Genomic DNA, 19,460 nt, shown 5'->3' with positions numbered 1-19,460 from the left:
GGCATACTCAGCATGTGGCCTGAATCATCTCTGAACTGGATATTCAGACCATTGAGAGAGAGTCAAGAGCCCAGCCAGAGTTTTCCTTTTAAATACTTGTCTGCATTTTCTCCCTCTCACTGGTAATAATTTGCATGTATAGATTCATGTTTCAGATTTTGTGTCTAAAGTTATGCCATTTTCCACCCTTTGCCATTTCTGACATTCATGTTAATACATCTCAATATTAGGTTGTGTCATCAGTAATATGAAGTCAGTTTTTCTTGTGAACAAATGCTCATTCAGACCCTAATACAGATGAGACGATTCTGAACTGCCTGGGCCCTGCCTCGGAATTCTGCCCATTGAGGTGGTCTTGAATGCTGCCTTGACTTAATTTCTGAAATTTTCTTATTTATGTGTAAATGTTTATCTCCAGATGCTCTGCAGAACTTGTCCCTAGAAGACTTATTTTGGTGATCCCAGTGTACTCAATTCTGTGTCATGGCAATACTAAGTGGTGGGGATGGAGAGGGCAGGCTGCCCACAGAACCGCTGTCCGCTGCGAGCCAGAGCCTCGACGTCCCGGTAACTGATATTTTCCTTTTGTTTCTCCATTTCACTTAATGATTTTCTATGTATTGTTGCAGACATCTCAACAGTGAGCATGCGCTGGACGATAGAAGTACAGCTCAATGTAGAGTACAAATGCAGGTTGTTCAGCAGTTAGAGCTACAGGTAAAACCCAATTTCCTTTTCCTATTACCTCAGTGTTCCTCACACTCCAAGCTTCGCAGTGTCTGCAATGAGTCCCTGTGTCCTCGTGATCGAATGGAAGGCCCAGAGCTCGCTGTATCTGATTTGATTCCGTCTGAGTTTTCACTCTCCGGGGAGGCCCCCTCCGTTCACTCTTGGGGGCCCTTGCGTCTGTGTGCTGCAGCCAGCTCTCCCTGTCCGCGCCCGCACCCCCTTCTCCTTTAACTCGCTGGTTAACTGTTGTTAGTTAAGTCCCCTAAGTTGCTAATATTATTAACCTGGAGCTGGGGAGACAAGTCGGGGAGAGAGGTTGAGAAAACCAACGTGAGTGTGAGCGAGACTCGCTGCGAGTGCGCCCAGCGCGGGCGAGCCTTCTGAGTGACGCAGAAACGGCACTCATTCCTTGTCTGCCTTGTCCTTCCCTTCCTCTCCACGGCAGAGATCAGCCAAGAGGTCACTGCATGTTTTCAGTACACGGACGGACAGACGGACAAACACACGTATATGGAAAGTTTTTGTACTTGGAAATCCATTGGGTCATATTGAATCTATTTTACGATTAGAGAAAATAAGCTTCTGCCAGTTTTCCTGCGGGTCCCAGCTGTGAGGAATGGGAGGGGGTCCACTTCCTGATATAACTTGTTTATGAACTACCATATTTTAACAATAACTCCATTCTTGGTATAATTAATAGAAAATTCATTTCTAAAAGTAAAAATTGGGTCAGAGATGGAGATTATTAAAATGTACAATTGCAAAAGCCTGACCCTGCAAACCCCATCTGTGCAACCGAGTTCCACAGGCGTGAGTGCCCATGACACCGCGGCGCCTCCTCTGGCTGGTTAGTGCGGGCTCGAGGTTAGCCGACTCCGGGAAATTAAAACAATGTTGTGCATTATATTGTCCCCAGCCGTTGGAAAGGCTGTTTTGTATGCGAGGCAGCAGTGCTGAGATATATGGAGAGCCCTAGGCTAAGTACAGAAGATAATTACATTTGGAATTTTACTGAGTTAAGTCATTTACAGCTTCAAACAGTTGCAGAGAAAAATCTGCCAAAACACACTTAAACTTTTTGTTGTGACTTTTCAGGATAGAAAGGATTTTTTAAAATTAGTTATCGTCTTATATGACAAATTATATTTTTTAAAGTAAGATTTTCTCAAAAGTTATTTTCAGCTAGTTAATATTTTTCTATTCAGACAATAGATATGAACTTATTAGAACCGATAGGATATTTATATGGGCAAAAGGCCCATCATGAAATTCCCAGATTTTTATGTAGATCTTTGGAAACATCTTTAAATTTAGCATATTTACTGAGAAGGAAAAAAACAGTGTATTTATCTCAACCCCCAAAGTTTACCTATATTGAAATGTAGTGAAGCCCTTGAAAAATTGGATTCAGCCTTAATTTACGTATGTTGGTGGTATTTATAAAGTGATACAAGTTCCTGCATCTGTTTACTTAATTGATAAAATTAAATTCTTAATGAATAGCTAGAATAAACTATCTATTAGATTGCTGTCGTGGTTTGTTCAGGTAGGCGTTCCAGACTGCACATTTGAGTGTGGGGCCCTTGTTACTTACTCAGGAACTAGCTGTTTATTTATTATTCCTCACTCTCCACAGAGAGCAGGCAGGAAAGAAGAGTTAGACCATCAGTAGGTGAAGCGATTATCTCCTGGCAGCTGTAATGGTGTTTTTGGTGGACATGGCCCGAATAGTGGTGAACCGATGTGAGGACTCTTTGATTCTCTGTGGATTTCATTTATTTACAGAGTTCCCTTCATCCCTCAGCTCTAAATCAAACTGAAGGTAGACTTTTCAACTTGTGATAGGAATCCAAGAAGATCACCTGGCCAGAAGTTACTGTGTGGTAGATGCCTGTGATGTTCCAAATAATGTTCTTGCTTGGGAGTCTGCTGTGATGAAAAAAGGGCTGTCAGTTCTGAAGGGTTCGGTTCTCAACGCTTAAGAGAATTGTTAAGAGTGTTGAAATAGTGCTTGTCAAAAGCAGGGCTGACAACTACGGACCATGGACCAAATCCCATGAGATAAGAAAGCTTTGAATAGTTGGGGGGGGGGGGTTTCAAAAGAAGACTAAATTACATGAAATTTAAAGGGTGCAATAGGGTTATATTGGAACACGGCCACGCCCATGAATTTATGAATTATCTGTGGCTGCTCTTGGGCTACCACAGAAACACTGAGTAATTGTGAAAAGATTCACTATCTGGCTGACCCTTGCAGAAGTTTGCCAGGCAATCCCTGGTCACGAGGAGCAGAAAAAACAATTTCATTACATTGTTAGCAACTTGTTGTTTTATTTTCCTGGCTACCTAAAAGTCCACTCACCTCTTCTTACCTCTCCCTTCTTCGCCTTGGCATATAAAATTAGCACATTGTTCAGGTTTCTTCAGTAGCAGCTTCACATGACAAGTACCTGCTGAACTTTGGGGTCATGGAAACTGGCCGAGGTATATATTCATTCATTCATTCATCCATTCATCGACTCGTGCATTTAGCCCACATTCCCGGCATCTGTGACAGCAGGCACCTTGCTGGATGGAGCCTCTGAGGAGCAGAGTGCGTGAGCTAGACTGTGTCAATAACTTCCCAGTGGCTAGTCCATCCACTGGGCAGTGCTAGCCAACACTAATGGCTTCTTGAAAACACCAGAAACATGTTCAAAGGAGAATTTCACTGCTAGGCACTGCCCAAACCGAAACAGATCTTATCTATTAGTTAATATCCTATCGGATGAAATACATGAGAAAATGTCAACAGTTTTCAGTATTTAAAGAGCCCTTGTCCTGCAATAGAGTTAAGACTAGCCCTTCTCAGGGGTTAGGCTGAGAGTCAGGGTTGCAGACCTGCCACATTTGGAGGAGTTTAGGGCAGGGTGCAGTTATACTCACAGCTGGTCTCATTTCAGGCCTCCTGTGTCTCTGGATCTCAGCATCCATGTTTCTGCTCTCACGTTTGCCATTTCATGCGCCCATATCTGGAAATGTACTTTTTAATTAGCTAGCAGTCATTGTGCCGGTCTGACCTGAGGTGTTGGGGAATCGGGCCTGTGCAGAGGTGTCCTTGTGCTTCAGCAGCCTTCCTGTCTTGTCTCACCGGCACCAGCCCCACCCTCTCAGCTGCAGCCCCACGTTCCGTCATCTAGGGGAACACCCCAGACAGGACTGACCCGAGAGCTACCTCTCTCCCCTAAAGAGGGCATTGCCTAGTCAGGACATACTGGAACCTTCAAGGATCTCAAAGTATCTTACAGAATTACCATTTATTAACTCAAATTTGAAAACCATCTTCACCACTGAGCCCACAGGAAGGAGCAGTCAAGGTCTGAACAATTGCCGGAGGACGAGCCCTGCACTAGAGTGGGAGGAGACACCTCTCCCTGCCATGGGGCTTGCGGGGCCCCTCTCTGGCCTTTCATCTGGGAAAGGTCACATGGGCCCTACTGTAAAAACAAACCAAATGAGCTCACATTAGATCTTACAGTAGAGGTCAGCAGACGCTCTTTACGTGAGCCCTGCAGACCATCGTGAAGGATTTCACAGGAGAATTCAGGAGGGCAGCCACTGGCGCCAGATGTGACCACAGCTAGTGAAAGCCACGTGGATGTGGTCCTGTGTACGTGTCCAGCCACTGGAACCCAAACCCTAGAAACCTCAACTCGGGCCCGGCACAGAAGGCCCTTGTATTTCTCACCTGTAGTCAGATCTCCCTAAAGAATTGGATACAGTATTTTTATTTATTTTTTTAAATTTTTTATTGATTTCAGAGACAGGAAGGGAGGAGGGGAGAGAGAGTCATTGATCAGCTGCCTCCTGCACGCTCCCTGCTGGGGGTCGAGCCTGACGCCTGGGCATGTGCCCTGCCCGGGAATCGACCCTCGATCTTCTGGACCGTAAGTCGATGCTCAGCTGCTGAGCCCCCCGGCCGGGCGGATACAGTCTTTTTTAATCACTGTGGTCAGCTGAGGGGATGGCTGCTGGAGATGTTCCTGTCGTGGTGCCTTCTGTAGGACTCCACACCTGGGTCACATCGTGCGGCAGGGGCCAGCTCAGGGTGAGATGCCAATGGTGAGAGTTCAGGCAGCCAGGCAGAAGCCAAGATGATGGGATGGTGTCACTTGGACCTGTCTGATCAGCGTGGCTTGCCAGATGTGTCTGTATTGTTTTTACTTTTGTTGGAAGGTATCAAAATATAGAGAATGCACATTTTCTTAGCAGTAGACACCTTCTGTGGAGCCTGTTAACAGAGCAAGGTTGGTTGGTTCAGTTCTTACATTACCCCAGTGACTTCTTATGGAGCAGGAAGAGGGGTCAGAAAGGCATCTCTGTGGGCATTCAAAGCCCTCTTGAATATTTCTTACTGCATTTCTTTATTGCAGAGACCGTTGTAAATTTTTTTGACATTTTATCAGTGGTCTAAATGGAGGATTAACCCTAGCTGTTACCTGGAAGCTCAACATTGTAAACCTGAGGAGTTCTGTGAGTCCTACACTGTACACTTACGTATGTCACATGCAGAGAGGTACCATAGGAATCGTTGGGGTCAAGGATATGGCTTTTTGAGGTCAAGGAATGTATTTTAAGATTTCTTCTGTTAGATGTTCTCTTTTGAGAGATTCTTCCGGATAATATGCAGTCATAATGAGTTGGAACTGGAGAAGACACAATTCCCACATCAGTAGGCATGGTTTATATAGGCCATGAACCGTACAGCTCCCTCCCACCAAGACAGAGGGCCAGAGACGTGGGAACTAGAAATAAGCTGAGATATAAGGATTGCCCACCACACATTCCATGCCAGGATCGTAAAGAAGCACTGGGACTGGCCTCAGTAGCTGAGCACCCACTGTCTACCAGACCTGGGCCCAGGGATTTAAATTCATGCTAATCCAGTTACCTGGGTTCACTCAGGTGGGACATGCTTAATAGGACTTTTCTCAACCATCAAACTGTGGATGAGGTATAAGCGGTGTCTCAGTGGCTGGAACAGAATTCCATTTTGGAAAAAGGGAAAACCATTCATTTTAATAGGCAACAAGAAAAAAAGTCTGACGGACTTACTCTCAGAAAGCTGAGCTACTCTTGATGTACACATGTTTTTCTGGCCATAAACACTGTACCAGTTTTAATCTGGTCTGTGACCACGTGACCTCGCTCAGTTGTCAGCACAACCTCTCTCATGTATGAAGGTGGGTTTTCAATGAAAGAAGAAAGCAGCCTTGGAGATTGGGCGTTGTCATTATTCCCACGACTCAGCGTGTGTCAGGGGACAGATCAGGACAGGCCTCTGTGACCCCTCCACCTACAGACCTTCAGAGTGAATGTTGAAAGTGCCAAGGGAAAGGGAGCCAACCTCACTGAGGGCTGATCTGCTCGGCCCGGACAGGGTGTGGGTGGAGGGGTGCAAACTTCTGTTCTTTGATAGTTTGGTTCCATTTAGTCACAATTTGTCAAGCACCTATTGTATTTACAGCACTGGACAGATAGGTGAGGCTGCCTCTTCCTGGGGAGTGCGACCTAGTAGGGAGGGTGAGACCAGTGCTTCCCTGAATGAGTGCGCACCGGGCACTTTGGTGGGGCGGGTGACTGGAAGGACATTCCAGGCCGAGGAAGCCACTGAAGTTTAGCCTGACTGTAGGGTGAGGAAGAAGGACAGTGGAAAATGTATTGTTTTCTTTTTTAAATTCACCTATTGGTTCAACAGGAAGTAGGATGACCAAACATTGAAGTTTGCTGGCCTGCGACTGAGGGATTCCTGGTTTTTCATTTTCAAAACTGGGAAAGTCCTGGGCAGACTGGAATGAGTTGGTCACCCTAGTGATCCACCTGGATCCATTGGCTGTGGGAGAGACTTACTGAATGCTTCGTGTTCTGCTTGTATGTCCTAGAGGAGCTTGAAAACCATGTAAGAAGATATTTACTGAGCTCCTGCTATATGCCAAGGCACTGCTCTAGAGGAGTCATACCTCAGTTTCACTGAATCCTACCCTGTTCCCTCGATCCTGAGTCATTTTTTAAAAGGAAAAAGGGAACATTTGGAAATCAGTATGTGTCTCACTTAATGAGCGTGTTTAATGTAATATTTCTTACTGTTTGAAAAGGTTTTACTAAATGGATGGTGATCTTGACCATAATTGGCCCCTTAGAGTCAGAGGAATTATTTTCAGTAACCCCCATTCCTTTACTGATGAGGAAACTGAGGTTTAGAAGGTTCTCATTAACTTGTTCAAAGCTAGTGGCAAACAATGGACAGCACACAGGATTCTAGCCCAGCTTGAAACTGGTGCCCTTTTATGGCAGTGCTGGTTTTCACCCAGGGTGGTCCTGGCCCAGTGGGGTTCTGTGCACATACCCAAGAGTTGCACATCACTGGTTTTAAAACTTGGCCATTGGGACTGTTCTCTTCTCCACCTGGTGGAGCAGTGTGTGTGGTAGGGCAGGGCTGGTGCTCAGTGACACTGGCTCACTACACAAGCTCTAAGAAAGTGTCAGCAGGGAGAAAATGCACAGGTTTCAATAGCTGAGGGAGATGTTAAGCCTAACACAAATCAGTGACTGTAGGGGCTCTACGTGTGATTCTTCTACCATTAGCAGTGCTAGTTGTAATCACACCAGCTTCCCGGACTTTCACAAACATATTATCTTAACATGACCCCCTGTGTAGCTGTCTAGCCCCATTCAGGGCAGTACTCAGGGCCGTGGCCTGGCAGCCTTGTGCCTGTCTGAATAAGCTCAGGATGCTGGGGAGAGAGGGCCTGAGAGCCCCATAGCTTCACGTTGCCACTGCTTTTTGATGAGAGCCAAGAAAAAGAAGAGAGAGTTTCTGGGTTTCTCCCTTCCATGTCCCTCTTTGAAAACTGAGACACTTAGTTTTCATAATTGAAAATCCTGCCTAACTCTGGGAGCAGTAGAATTCCTAGACTATGACTGAGTATTAGTGTGCGTCTGCTTCAAATGTCAGGAGAGTCTTTAATAACAACATGCGAGGAATGTGAGGATGGTGACAGAACACAGTCAAAGTAGGGAATTTCTTCAGTTGGGGCAAAATGAGCCCTAGGGAGCCTCCACCTGGGAGCTGCCTTTGGTGGTGGAAGGTGTCGTTCATGAGTTTCCACTGCGCCCAGTTCGGAAACATGCGAGTGGCCATCATTTGAGAAAGGGGGTTGAAAATCAGTATCTAATAACTACTCAGTTTGGTAGAGGAATTCCATTTCTGCCCCTTCCAGCCAGTGTTTTTTTCTTTTCTCCCTCTTGCTTTTCTTCTGATCGTATGTTACTCTCCTCAGTCAATTCTGTCTGGGTGACTTCTGTAGACGGAACCCCCGAGGAAACCCAGGCAGCCTGGCGAAGGCCTACGCAGCCCATGGGAAAGAGCAGCATCTCCCACGCTCCCCTCGCCACGCCCGGACGCCTGCGAGTCTGCTCAGACTGCGCTCCCGCGTTCCTCCTCGGAGAGCGGGGCTTAGCAAGTTCATGTATGACCCCAGTCCGTTCAATGAGGGCTCGTCGTTGGCATGGAAAGAATCCAGACTGGCCAACTCATAATTGGGTGCCCGCTGCCACAACATGCATGTCCACGACCCACCCATCCTGCGGAAGCCGCCCAGGAGCCCAGTATGGGTGCGGGAGGAGGCAAGTCTGCGTTCCCAGTTAGTGTCCCAGGTGTGTCCTGTGATCACACCGGTGTGCAGAAGTCAGACCACGCCTCGTAAACTAGGGCTCTATTTTATTTTTGCCCGTCCTCAGCTCCAGGACCTCACATAAGTTCACTCAGTGGTTCAGTTTCCCCAACTATAAAATACGGGGACAGGGTAGGAGGGCTTGAGGGAGCCGCCACAGCCTTGCTTCTGAGATCAAGTGAGTTGCCTGGCCCCTCATCTCATCTGTCCTCAACAAGTCTAGTGTTTTAGACACCCAAAGTCCTTCATTTATTTCAGAAGAATTTTTTTCTCGTGAGAACCACCAAATTGGGCTTAAGATGAATTGTCCTCCTGACAGCAGGTAAAACAATTGTGTTAAATGAACCCCAAACCATGTTCCCTTTTCCCTGCTAAGAGAATGAGTTCAGTCTCCTTGGTTTTTATCTTTGAAGATGTTGGATGGAGCTCCTAGCCTGAGGCACTTCTCAGTAGGTCCCAGCAATGCACGTGTTCTGGTCTTTCACAGCCTGGGCTCTTGAAAACCTAATTGGAGCCCGTGATTAGTAAGAAGAGGGGAAAAGCATTGCCAGGATGAGGAAAAGAACACAGTGAGAACCGAGGCTGTACATCCAAAGGACACGGACTTCGTCTTTCCCGGGCTCTGTTCCATTCTTTAAGCAGGGGCCGTGTATGGCCCGTGAAATCATTCAGTGACCACAGGGGGGACTCGAAATTCAATAAATTAAGGGGTTTTTTCATAGCTAATTTTTAAGCTGATAATTTTGTATGGCCCACGAAGCAAATGATGTTATAAATATTCAAATGGCCCTTGGCAGAAAAATGCTCCCCAGCCCTGCTTTAAAGCATCAAAGCCCCCGCTGCCGCCTCCCCCCCAGGAACCCAAGTGCAGACTCCACTGAACCCGTTACGTTCGTCTAGATTCCAAACGCCCTCAGCCAGGAGAAGTCTGCATAACCTTTAGTGATGTAACTTTCCTTAAAGAAAAAGAAGGTACTTTTTGAGCATCATGAAGCCCTAGGCTCTATGCTGAGCTTACGTGCAAGAACGTCCCCACTCCTCAAAACAGCCCTTCAAAGTCCAGAGGTTATTGTTCCAGGTTTACTGGGAGAACTGAGCGCTTACAGAGGTTACGTGCTGTGCCCCGTCTCAGACCTTTTCCCATTTCCACTCTGCTGTCACCCTATGGAACTGGTGATCAAACTTGCTGATTTGCACAGCTCCTTGGCGCTGCCAGCCCTTCCTGGCCCACCAGGAAAGCTGCTAGAAAGGCATTCTCTTTGGATATCACAACATGCTTTCTTTTTAATTTGCTGACCAAATTTTTAATTGACCTCTGGACTGAATTTCCCATCCTCTTGCTTTGCTTTTCATGGGATTCAGGTTATAAGGGAATGCTGGAATATGCTTGCTAATATTAAATGCTTGTATTCTCATAATAATGAAAGGATGCCATGAGAGTTGATGGAAGGTGAGCTCATGGAATGATGGTTATAGAAAGTAATAAAGAATCTGAAAGCTTTTTGAAGGACCAGTGAGTATTATAAATGTGAGACTGGAGAGAGAGGGTGTGGTGTCAACAGGTGTGAATATTTGGCCTTTTTGCCTAAAAAAACAAAAAGCAAATTCTGCCAGGTTTTTTTCTCTTTAACTGTTAAAACACTTTGTGTTGGAGCTAGAATTGGTGATAAAAATTCAAAGCTCATTTAAGAATATATTGCATGCTAGTTTGCACTAATTAAACAAAAACAAAAACTTGGATTTTTGCCTTTTTCTGTAACCTTACCCATCATTTATAGCTGGAGTTGAGGTAGAGGCAAAATCAGGAATCTGGATAATTCTCAAAATGGACGATGAAGTCTAAGTAATATCCTTGTGGAAAACTAACCCGTGCCCTATGGCAGTGAGGTCCAGGTTTACGGGTGTGGCTCTGTGTACAAGCCTAGGTATGTGTTTGCAGCCTCAGCAGTAAACGGTCAGCCTGGCATCCGTTTTGATGGGATGGAGAGGTGGTGATTCCCTTTGATGCTGGGAATTTGAATTTCTTTCTACTTTGGTCTTTGTGATTACTATATCAATAATATTTACCCCCAAATTAGTCACAATTAATATTCATCAGGCTCCAGCAGTCCTCACCTCCTGCCCTTTAATTTGTAGTGTTCACCAGAAAAGACCACTTATTTTTTTTCTTCTGCCCGTTATAATCTTAAAACATTTTTAAAAATTAAGAATGTTTTACTTTTAACATCTAAAAATTAGAACACTCGAATCAAAAAAACAACCAAAGAACTATAGAAAAATGCCATTGCTAACATTTTAATTGTTCTAACTGAGCTACTTGGAAAACTAAATTCCTTTAGCATTATGTTTTGTGTTCCGAGCATCTTTTTGTTTGGCTGTTCAATAACTCACTGAAGAACAGAGGATGAGTAATATAAAGTGGCTCCTAATATGGTATCGCTTTCATTTCCTGTTTGTTGAAAGATAAATGCTAACACTGTAGGGCTCTCCTCCCCCCGCAGTAATTTATTCCTCCCTGAACCACGAGGCAATAAAAAGGAAAAAAGATTGAGCGTGACACGGCCGAAGCTGGAGCCACCCAGCACCGGTTGGGTCCGAGGGCTTTTCCCTTCCTGCTTCCCCAGTTCCCGCAGCACATTGTCCCTTATCCAGAAATAAAATGCCTTCCGTGGTGGCTATTTTGGAATAATTTTAGACTTACAAAACATAATTGATGTTTGAAAGATCTAGGATTAATTCTGTGACAGAGGAGTGAGTCCCTCCCCAGTTCTGTGTCCCTCCTCCCTCCCGCCCTCTCCTCGATCTCGCTCGTTTCCCCAAACCCCGCGGCTGCCCTCCCGACGGTGCCGTCACTCACCTCTGCACTCCCACCTCTTCACTGCGGCCATTGTTATGGGTCCCCCGTGCCCAACTGTCTTAAACTATCGAAAATACCCTGTGAAGACAGTCCAAGGCAAGCGTAAAGCAAGTTACGTCCAATAAATAAATAGTACCCAAGTCCCTGCCATGTACATCCGGTTAGAAACTCTCGTGCCTTCAGAAGATGACGTTTTGCAGAATGAGGAGATTTCACTTTTTGTTAAGATGAGAGACTAGCACATGGTGTAGGTACTTACATATTGAATAAGTGAGTAAGCTTATTCGGTGTTCATCTGAAAACGGGAATGTGTAACCCTGTAGCCCTGCGTCTGCCCTGCCAATAACCTTGCTTGCCAGCTCTGTCTTCATCTGTGCCTACCTGCTAGGAAAGATGAAGTTCATTTTGCATAAATGTACCCATCTGTCTAGGAGTTTTCCAACCACAGCAGATGAGTTTATGAGTTTTCGCTACCTCGCTCATTTTCTTTTGGCTTCCTCATGAATAAGGCTGGTTAATAGGCATGATTCACGTTTTTGTCTTTAGCTGTCTGTGTTACATGCGACTCCTTGGTGCCAGCAGGTCTAGAACTTCCCAGTTAAAGGCTAATCTGTCTTGTGTTGGGAAACCTCACACCGACACTTCCAGTTACTTGGAGTCTGGCACTGGTCGTATAGATTTCAAAATGATTAAGCAGTGAAAAATATTTTGTCATGTGTGATGGTTTAATTAGGAATAGTTGAATAGTTTAATTCCATAGTTTAATTTGGAATACATATCGTTCTGGATATAATGGTATGTAATAGTAACAGGTACTCAAATCTGTATTCAAAGGAATAACAAGGCATTTTTCTCCCTACCAGCTTGCAAAAGACAGAGAGCGCCTGCAAGCCATGATGACGCACCTGCACGTGAAGTCCACGGAGCCCAAAGCTGCCCCTCAGCCCGTGAGTACCGAGCTGCCCCGAGGGAGACCCGCTCCCCACCCCGCGCCCAGGCAGGAGCACAGGCCACTCCAGTAGCGTTGAGTAGTGAAGGCTCGAGCTGAGCTTCTGGTGACCTTCTCTAAAGAGGCGTTTAGGGAAATCCAGGGTGATGCGGGCACAGGCCTGGTTCCTGAGGGACAGATGATGGACGCTACACGGAGGCGCTAAAATATATTATGAGAACTCACTGGGAGAGAAAACTTTCTGAAGTGTAGTGATGCAGAGAGAAGACAGCCAGACCATGAAGGCAGAAGACCAAGGCCTTGCAGCGCAGGGCAGCTGAGGGACAGTGAGTGTGAGGAAAGGGGCCAGGGATGGTCCAGACCGAGTATGACCGAGGGAGGAAGGCCACCGTCAGAGCAGGCAGAGGTACAGCGGGAGAGCATCGGGAGCTTGAAGTGAGCGGGAGCCCGAACTGGTGCACTCAAGTTATGTTCAGCGTTAGGAGCCGCGCTGGGCCTCGGGGAGTGCCGTCCAGGCGTGGACGGTTAACGCCAGGAGGAAGGGCGCTCCCCAGCTCCTGCACTGGGCCTTGTCCTTATTTTAAATTGATCTCTTTAATAGTTGTTTTCTCATATACTTATATTTCTAAAAATCTCCTAGTACCTTCAACTGATTATTCAAAATAGAGTTGCTTTGCTTCTTGATTTTTAAGATTTGTAAAATTTAAAGGTACACTGCCTTTATTTGATTTTGCAAGGAGTCACTGTGTGAAAATTAATTGAGCGTTGACAATCTATATAGTTAGTACCAGCAATTTTAATCAACATGCAATGATGCAGCGTAATGGCAGAGTATTGGTTTATCTGTTTGGACTCATTTTTTTTTAAATAAATAAAGCAAACATACACCCATATATGTATGATTTATGATGATAGAAATAAAACGGAGTCAGACTATTAACCAGCAAATATGGTAGCCTGCCAGGATGCAGTTGGCAGACAAAATTAATGTCTGAAACGGAGCACATTACTGAGATATAGGACATAAAGTCATTAAACCCTTTGCACATCCATTTTTATTTGGAAAGAGCCCTTAGTTTCCATGTATTTTGCAGTAAATGGCTATAGGACCGAGTGTGTGGGCTACCAAAAAGAAAGAGGAAAGGGAAACAGGCATTCAGGATGTGGTGGAGTCAGGAGTGTACTGCGCTATTCCTGCTATTTTTCTATCGATCTCTCCTTTTGACAAGGATCCTGGAAATAATATGAACTCAGCTAAGCAAAGTGGTGAGACCCTGAAATGACCGAGTTCTCCAGTGGGCGTAGCCACTTCTCCAGGGAAGTGACTGCCTTCGGACTCTGAACGTGTTCCTATGGCTTTTGTTCGGAGGGACATGGTTCCTCCCAGGATGGAGAGTGAGAGCCTCTAAACCTAGCAACTCGGGAGATGACGAGATTATCTTCTGCTTCCTGCGTGGATTAAAGACGATGATGGAGTAGTGTTTGGACTCCAGGAATGGCCTCAGTTTGGATCATGAGGCTTCTTGGGGGGCGGGTAAAACCGGAGAAGGCACTGAGCCAGGGTGTTGGCGGGGAGCGCCATGTGCGTAAGCCCGCAGCGCCACGGAAGGGCGCTGGAATCTCCGTGGGGACCGTTGGTGAGCAACCAGCAAATGGGGACAGCAGTCCTGGGGGAAAATACACAAGGAAGTTTGTCTTGATTAGTATTTTAAAAAAATGTTTTACATTCTAGAAAATTATAACTTTGAAGGAGACCTCCTACTAAATTTATTTTTAACTGCTCTATTGAAAATTCTCTACCACTAGTCAACATTATCTCTTAGTAGCTCAGCACAGTATTTCTTTATTAAAAGAAATAGGCACGAATATTTTTGACTGAAAAATTAATAGCTTTTGAATTCATACACAGCAGGTTTTCTCTTGCAAAGAAGTCCAATATCGCCGCACAGCACTTCTATAACCATTCATTTAGAGCCCAAGTCAAACCTTTGACAGCTCGAGCAGCGCTACAAGCCCGTATAAAGAGCTCCGCGATGTAAACCAACAATAGGCCGTCTGTGTGAGGTTTGCCATTGTCAAACACACAGATTGTTTGGATTAGTTTATGTAAATGTACTGTTGTATTACCCTTTGAAAAATAAAAAAGATCACATTTGTGTATGAAAAGTGGTTCCCTTCACAGGCAGCATTATAAATTCCTTATCCTTTAACTTACATGTAAGAAGTAAAAATTGGTGCCTGACAAGCAGATACTGTGTGACACTGTCGCCGGAGTGAACCTGCCTTCTTTTCATTTATTGGAAAATAGAAAATTTCATTATAGATACCGTCTTATAAATCAGGAATTATTAAGTGTGTATAGGTGAAGCATTGGAAATTAATTATAAGAGGTAGACGTGAGTGTTTTGCATACATTTTTACTTCCTGGACCCCAAAAATGGTAAAAGAAAAAAAGCAGATGCACATAGCAAACCCTTGGTCCTTTCCACTTTGGTGACACACAGTTACCAGTCCTTCCCTTTTGCCTGTAATTAATTTATTTCACCTTAAATAATGGAATACACATGTGTGTTCAAATGTATATTCTTCTAGTACCTTTGATTTGATGTAAGCGACCACTGGGGGTCAAATCTAACCGTAGATGGGGACTTTCACGTTACAGCCTGGCCAGTAAGTTTATGAGTTTTCTTTCCATTTCTGTTTAAAAGGAACTTCGTGTTTATTTTTAATTCTTAGTTACTAAGTGATAGAATGCTATAACTGTTGCTTTTCACTAAATGCCATTTGGGTGGTAAGTGTCAGTTGTTGTACCCAGTCTTCCAGCCAGCCCCCACTCCATTCCGTCAGCCCATAGATGGCGTCTTCTGATGCCTCTGTGGAACTCGTGTTCACATTCCGCTAGAGGATATGCTCATCTTGGGACAGACCCCAGGTTTTTAGAAGTGGGTCCAAGCTCACCCACACTCGGACGTGTATGGGTGAACTGGAATATGAGTTCACAGTCTTCCTATTCCTTGGACCTCTTCAGTAGCATCTCTTCCTGCTTGCTGTAAAATCAAGTCGAAAAAATTATACCCAGGACTCAGACTGCAGGTTGCATTTAAAATCAAGCTATTGCGTCAACAGATAGTTACTGGGCATGCTGCATAGTAAAGTGAGCTGCAGGCCTCCCTGCCTCTGAGGCGTATGGAGGCTTGTGGGACAAACTGACAAGTAAATACGCACATGCACGCTCTCTTACTCGCAGGCTCGCTGCATGAGCCATGCCGCGTGCGAGCAGAACACTGAGCTGTTTTGCTGGGGTCCAGGAGGACTTCTGGGCAAGGCAGCTTCTAAGATGAAACCTGGATGAACAAGAAGGTGTGGAAAGAAGTCGGCTTCGCGACTCTCCTTGGGCTGAGAGTGGGTACGTGGGTCTATGTGTCTCTCAGGAAGGTATGGAATGAGCAGCAGTGTGCAGGAAGGTAAGGAATGGCCGGTGTCAGCCAGAGTAAGCGCTGCATGCTTTTCCTGGTATTAAACTAGGCCCCGGTGGAAGGGGTGTGGGTTTCCCAGAGCAGGCGCGTGTCCCTAGCGGCTGAACGCGTGCCATGGGAAGCCTCTCCTGACTTGTGTTTAGAATAGCCAAGTGTTGCATTTTGAGTCTTAAAAGACTCTTCTCTTTTCCATGTTAAGAGAAGCAAAAGTGAAAAATTAGACAATAGTAAACTATCATGATGAGTATGATTGAGTTTTGTTCCAAACTCAGTAATACTGTCAGAGTAAACACCCACCATGATGTCTCCATTCAAACTCCACGGAGAATTAGCTGAGCTGTTTCCTGGGAGGGACAGAGCAGTAACAGCAATGAAAAGACGTGTCTGTGTTACAACTTGATGAAGTTGTTAAGGGTATTTTAAAGAGCCTCCACTTTCATTATGTCAGGAACATACTGTAAATCATACTTTATAATACTGGGTACATTGCTTGAGGGCGCTCCTGCCACCCACCCTGAGAGCGGCCCGGTCCTGGAGAAGCTTGGTGGGCAGGTCACAGTGCAGGTGCTGTGTCCCCCCTTACGATATGTATAAGACACTTAGAGGGACTGGGATATTGGAAGTGAAACGCGGTATTGGATATTCCTTTTTACACCTTATCTTTTCCTCTAACCATAGCAGACGGGACTGTTTTGAAATAGTTTTAGCCGCTATAAAAACACAGCTCTTTTAGCTCTTAAAGAAACAGCCGACCCTGTGGGCCACTGCAGCCTGGCTGTGTGCAGACTGTTAGGCGGTCAGAGAGGGACAGCCTCAAGCAGATACACACAGCTATTTTTATGCACTCTTTCTCATTGAGTCCCTCCTCTGCTCCAGTCAGCGACACCAGCCCCACCGGCCCCGGCTGTAGCACGCAAGTACCAGGGCCAGGCGGCTGCCACCATGTCCTAGCCCCCCCAGCCTGGGAAGGCACCTTCAGCCTCAGAAAGGCCCCTCGGAAGGAACTCGAGTGGTTCATGTCGAGAGACTCCTTGCAGTTAAAGCAGGACTTGACCCAGCTGAGGCCGGTAAAACCAACAGCAGAAAGAACCAGTTCTGGGAGCCTGAGAGCCCCCGCTAAGCAGCTAGGTCCCTTGGTGATTCGGTTTCAGGTTTGTCTTTTGTTCTCAGAATCTGTTCTCATGTGAGACAAGAGCATAAACAAAAACACAGATGAGTTCTTATGGGAATACTTGACGACAAGTCTGTTTCTGTCCGGGTTTCAGAGGCTTGTTTATTTTTTAAAAATACGAATGACTCATCATCTTTAAAAGAGAGACGAGGTTACTGTTTAAAAAGTAAAGATTGACTTTCTGCAAAAGGGCTGAGCAGAATATTAGGTCGCTGAGACGGACGGCTCCGGCAGCGGGCTGGGGGAGGTCCCGGGACAGCCCTGCCACGACTGCCGAGAGCACGCAGAAACGTAAAGACAAAACCCTACAGCGACTTTAAGGGACATAAGAACTTAACTTTTGGCCAAAGTTTCAAACAGATTATCTTTGCCCAAGTCATCACATGATGGAACCTTGCCATGTAGAAAAATATCAGCGTTACTAACTTTTCTAAACATAGCAACTTCTTTTTAAATAGAAAATGAACACAATAAGAAAAATAGGAAGAGAGACCCTCCCAGTCCTATCCCTTCCTGCTCCATGCCCCAGAAAAAAATCGTCCTTTGAAACCTTAGCTACAGTCAGAAATGCGAAGCGTATATGCTTTCATTTCAAATCGATGATTATATTAAGATTTAATAGTTTACAACTAGGATGAATATTATAAGATTATAGCAAAACCCATACCGTTCCCGATTTGCTCTTCTGTTCTGAGTCTGTAATTAATTTTTTTGGTCCACTGTGTTCAGACAGACCCTAATTAGAGGAGCAGGTTTGAGCGCAGAGCCTGTTGTGAACCCTTCCCCTTGCTCCTCTTATCTGTCCCTCGTGACTGTCCTCCCCAAGGTGGCGTCTCCTCAAGACAAGCATGTGATCATCAAAGAAAAGTCTCAAAGTTAGGGAACTTCTATTGCAGTTGACAAGGTTGACATTTCATTAACTTGTTGGTTCAGCCTTCAGTGATCTCTCGAGGCAGAGCCCCTCCGTCTGGAGCTCACAGCTTTCTGTTCTCCTCCCTCGCAGGCCACAGTCATGTTTGATTTGGAATCTGGGCTCTTTTGGCAAATTAGCAATTAGAACAATTTTGTGGGAATATGTATATGTGTCATTAGTTTTCCTGCAAATTAATAGCAAGGGTAGAGGTCAGGCAGCAATTTTCCACTTGACTGCAGTCCCTCCATTGAGACTTGGCACTTGGTGTTGGAATGGCCACAGCTGCTCTCAGCCACACTCTTCCTCCAGGACTGTCTTTTAATTAGTTTACCTCGTAGCCATCATTACAAATATTACTGCCTCCCCTCCTCGAAATAAAATCACTGTTTCAACAAAATATTCCAGTGGCATCCTGCTCCACTGCACATTGATGGTGGGGTCACTCTCATGCAGCATTTAATCATTAGATCACCTCCATCCGCGTCTCCTAATTAGAGTCCTTACAATACATTTTTATCTGGTAATTAGCGGAGATTGGCTGCTTCCTCTGTGGCTTGTTAGGGAGCCGGCAGTGGGTGTGGGTCGAGGTGTCATCTGTCACGCCTGGAAAGCCCCTCTCCGCTCTCTTCTGGTGAGGTGTCTATTTCCACTTGCTGCTGATGTTCAAAAGCCTCCCCAAAATGCTAGTGTTTTTTTCTTTGTGGATTGTGCTAACCTGGAGAGATTTTAATTTTTCACTGCTCTTCTTTGGTAGAAACAGTCCAAGTGTTGAGACCTTTGTGAAAGTACAGGAGTCAGATTCTTTCCATTTTAGGGTGCTGCCCCATGTGACTTGTCTGTTACACTTGCATGTGAGCACCCAAAGGTGGGCTTCGCTTCCTGAGTGTCCACATGAGTTCTGGGTTTGGACAATCAGACTAGAGCCCACAGTAGGCTTGGTGACCTTTTCCACAAAACTGGGAAGGAGCATGCACATGTTTTTAAGGATGTTGTGTTTCTCTCAAAATTTCATTGCATTTTTAAGAAAGTCATGGTGTTTAGGGTGATGTTTGTAAACTGGAAAGACAAGCCGAGGAGCCTAGGCAGTCTCGGAGTTGTGTGGTGGGCGTGCGTGGTGTCCTGTGAGCCCAGCCGCCGTCCGATGGGAAGCTCCTCGGGGGCAGCAGCCACATGCTCGGTTTCTGCTCCTGTCGGTTCAATTCCAGATGCCTCCTGTTTGCTCAGTAGCAGTTACTGAATGTCATTTAGAAGCAGGGATAAAACTATTCACTGAATCCTTTCCCAAAACGAGCCCACAGAAAAATGAAACTGGTTAGCGTTTCTTTTCTCATTAAATGACCAGTGCGTGTTTGACCTCGGGTCCAGGTTTTGAATTGGAGCAAGTTATTTAATCTCTCGTGAGCCTCAGTTTGCTTACCTGTAGAATATGAGTAATAACATCTCCAGTATTAGTGAGGTATGAGAATTAATGAAGACGGCCAGTGGCAGGTAGTTTACCGCATGGTTTCTGCACAGGGGCCCGTGACCTTAGAGTGTGCGGCGGTCTGAGGCGTGGCCGCCTCTCACTTCTTACGAGCTCTGCGTCTCAGCTTCGGCCTTTCACGCACCGATTCCCTGACCCTCTGATTGGCTGAGGCTTGTACATGGTTTCCG

The 19,460-nt window shown here is 45.6% G+C and overlaps 1 protein-coding gene across 6 annotated transcripts in view; it reads left to right on the top strand.

Annotated features, from left to right (window-relative positions):
• FOXP1 (forkhead box P1) overlaps positions 1-19,460 on the top strand; it is a 538,679-nt gene that overhangs the window by 500,148 nt on the left and 19,071 nt on the right. For all 6 annotated transcript variants that reach the window (XM_087825127.1, XM_087825126.1, XM_087825122.1 and 3 more), the window contains 2 exons: positions 630-717; positions 12,162-12,245. In XM_087825127.1, coding sequence (XP_087681253.1) covers positions 630-717; positions 12,162-12,245 — 172 coding nt within the window. The remainder of the gene's footprint in view (positions 1-629; positions 718-12,161; positions 12,246-19,460) is intronic.

Source organism: Miniopterus natalensis, chromosome 15 (assembly GCF_054644295.1).
Source record: "Miniopterus natalensis isolate mMinNat1 chromosome 15, mMinNat1.hap1, whole genome shotgun sequence".
Classification (NCBI taxonomy): Eukaryota; Metazoa; Chordata; class Mammalia; order Chiroptera; family Miniopteridae; genus Miniopterus; species Miniopterus natalensis.
The sequence above is the reverse complement of the archived record's forward strand: the minus strand, read 5'-3'. Positions and strand labels throughout refer to the sequence as shown.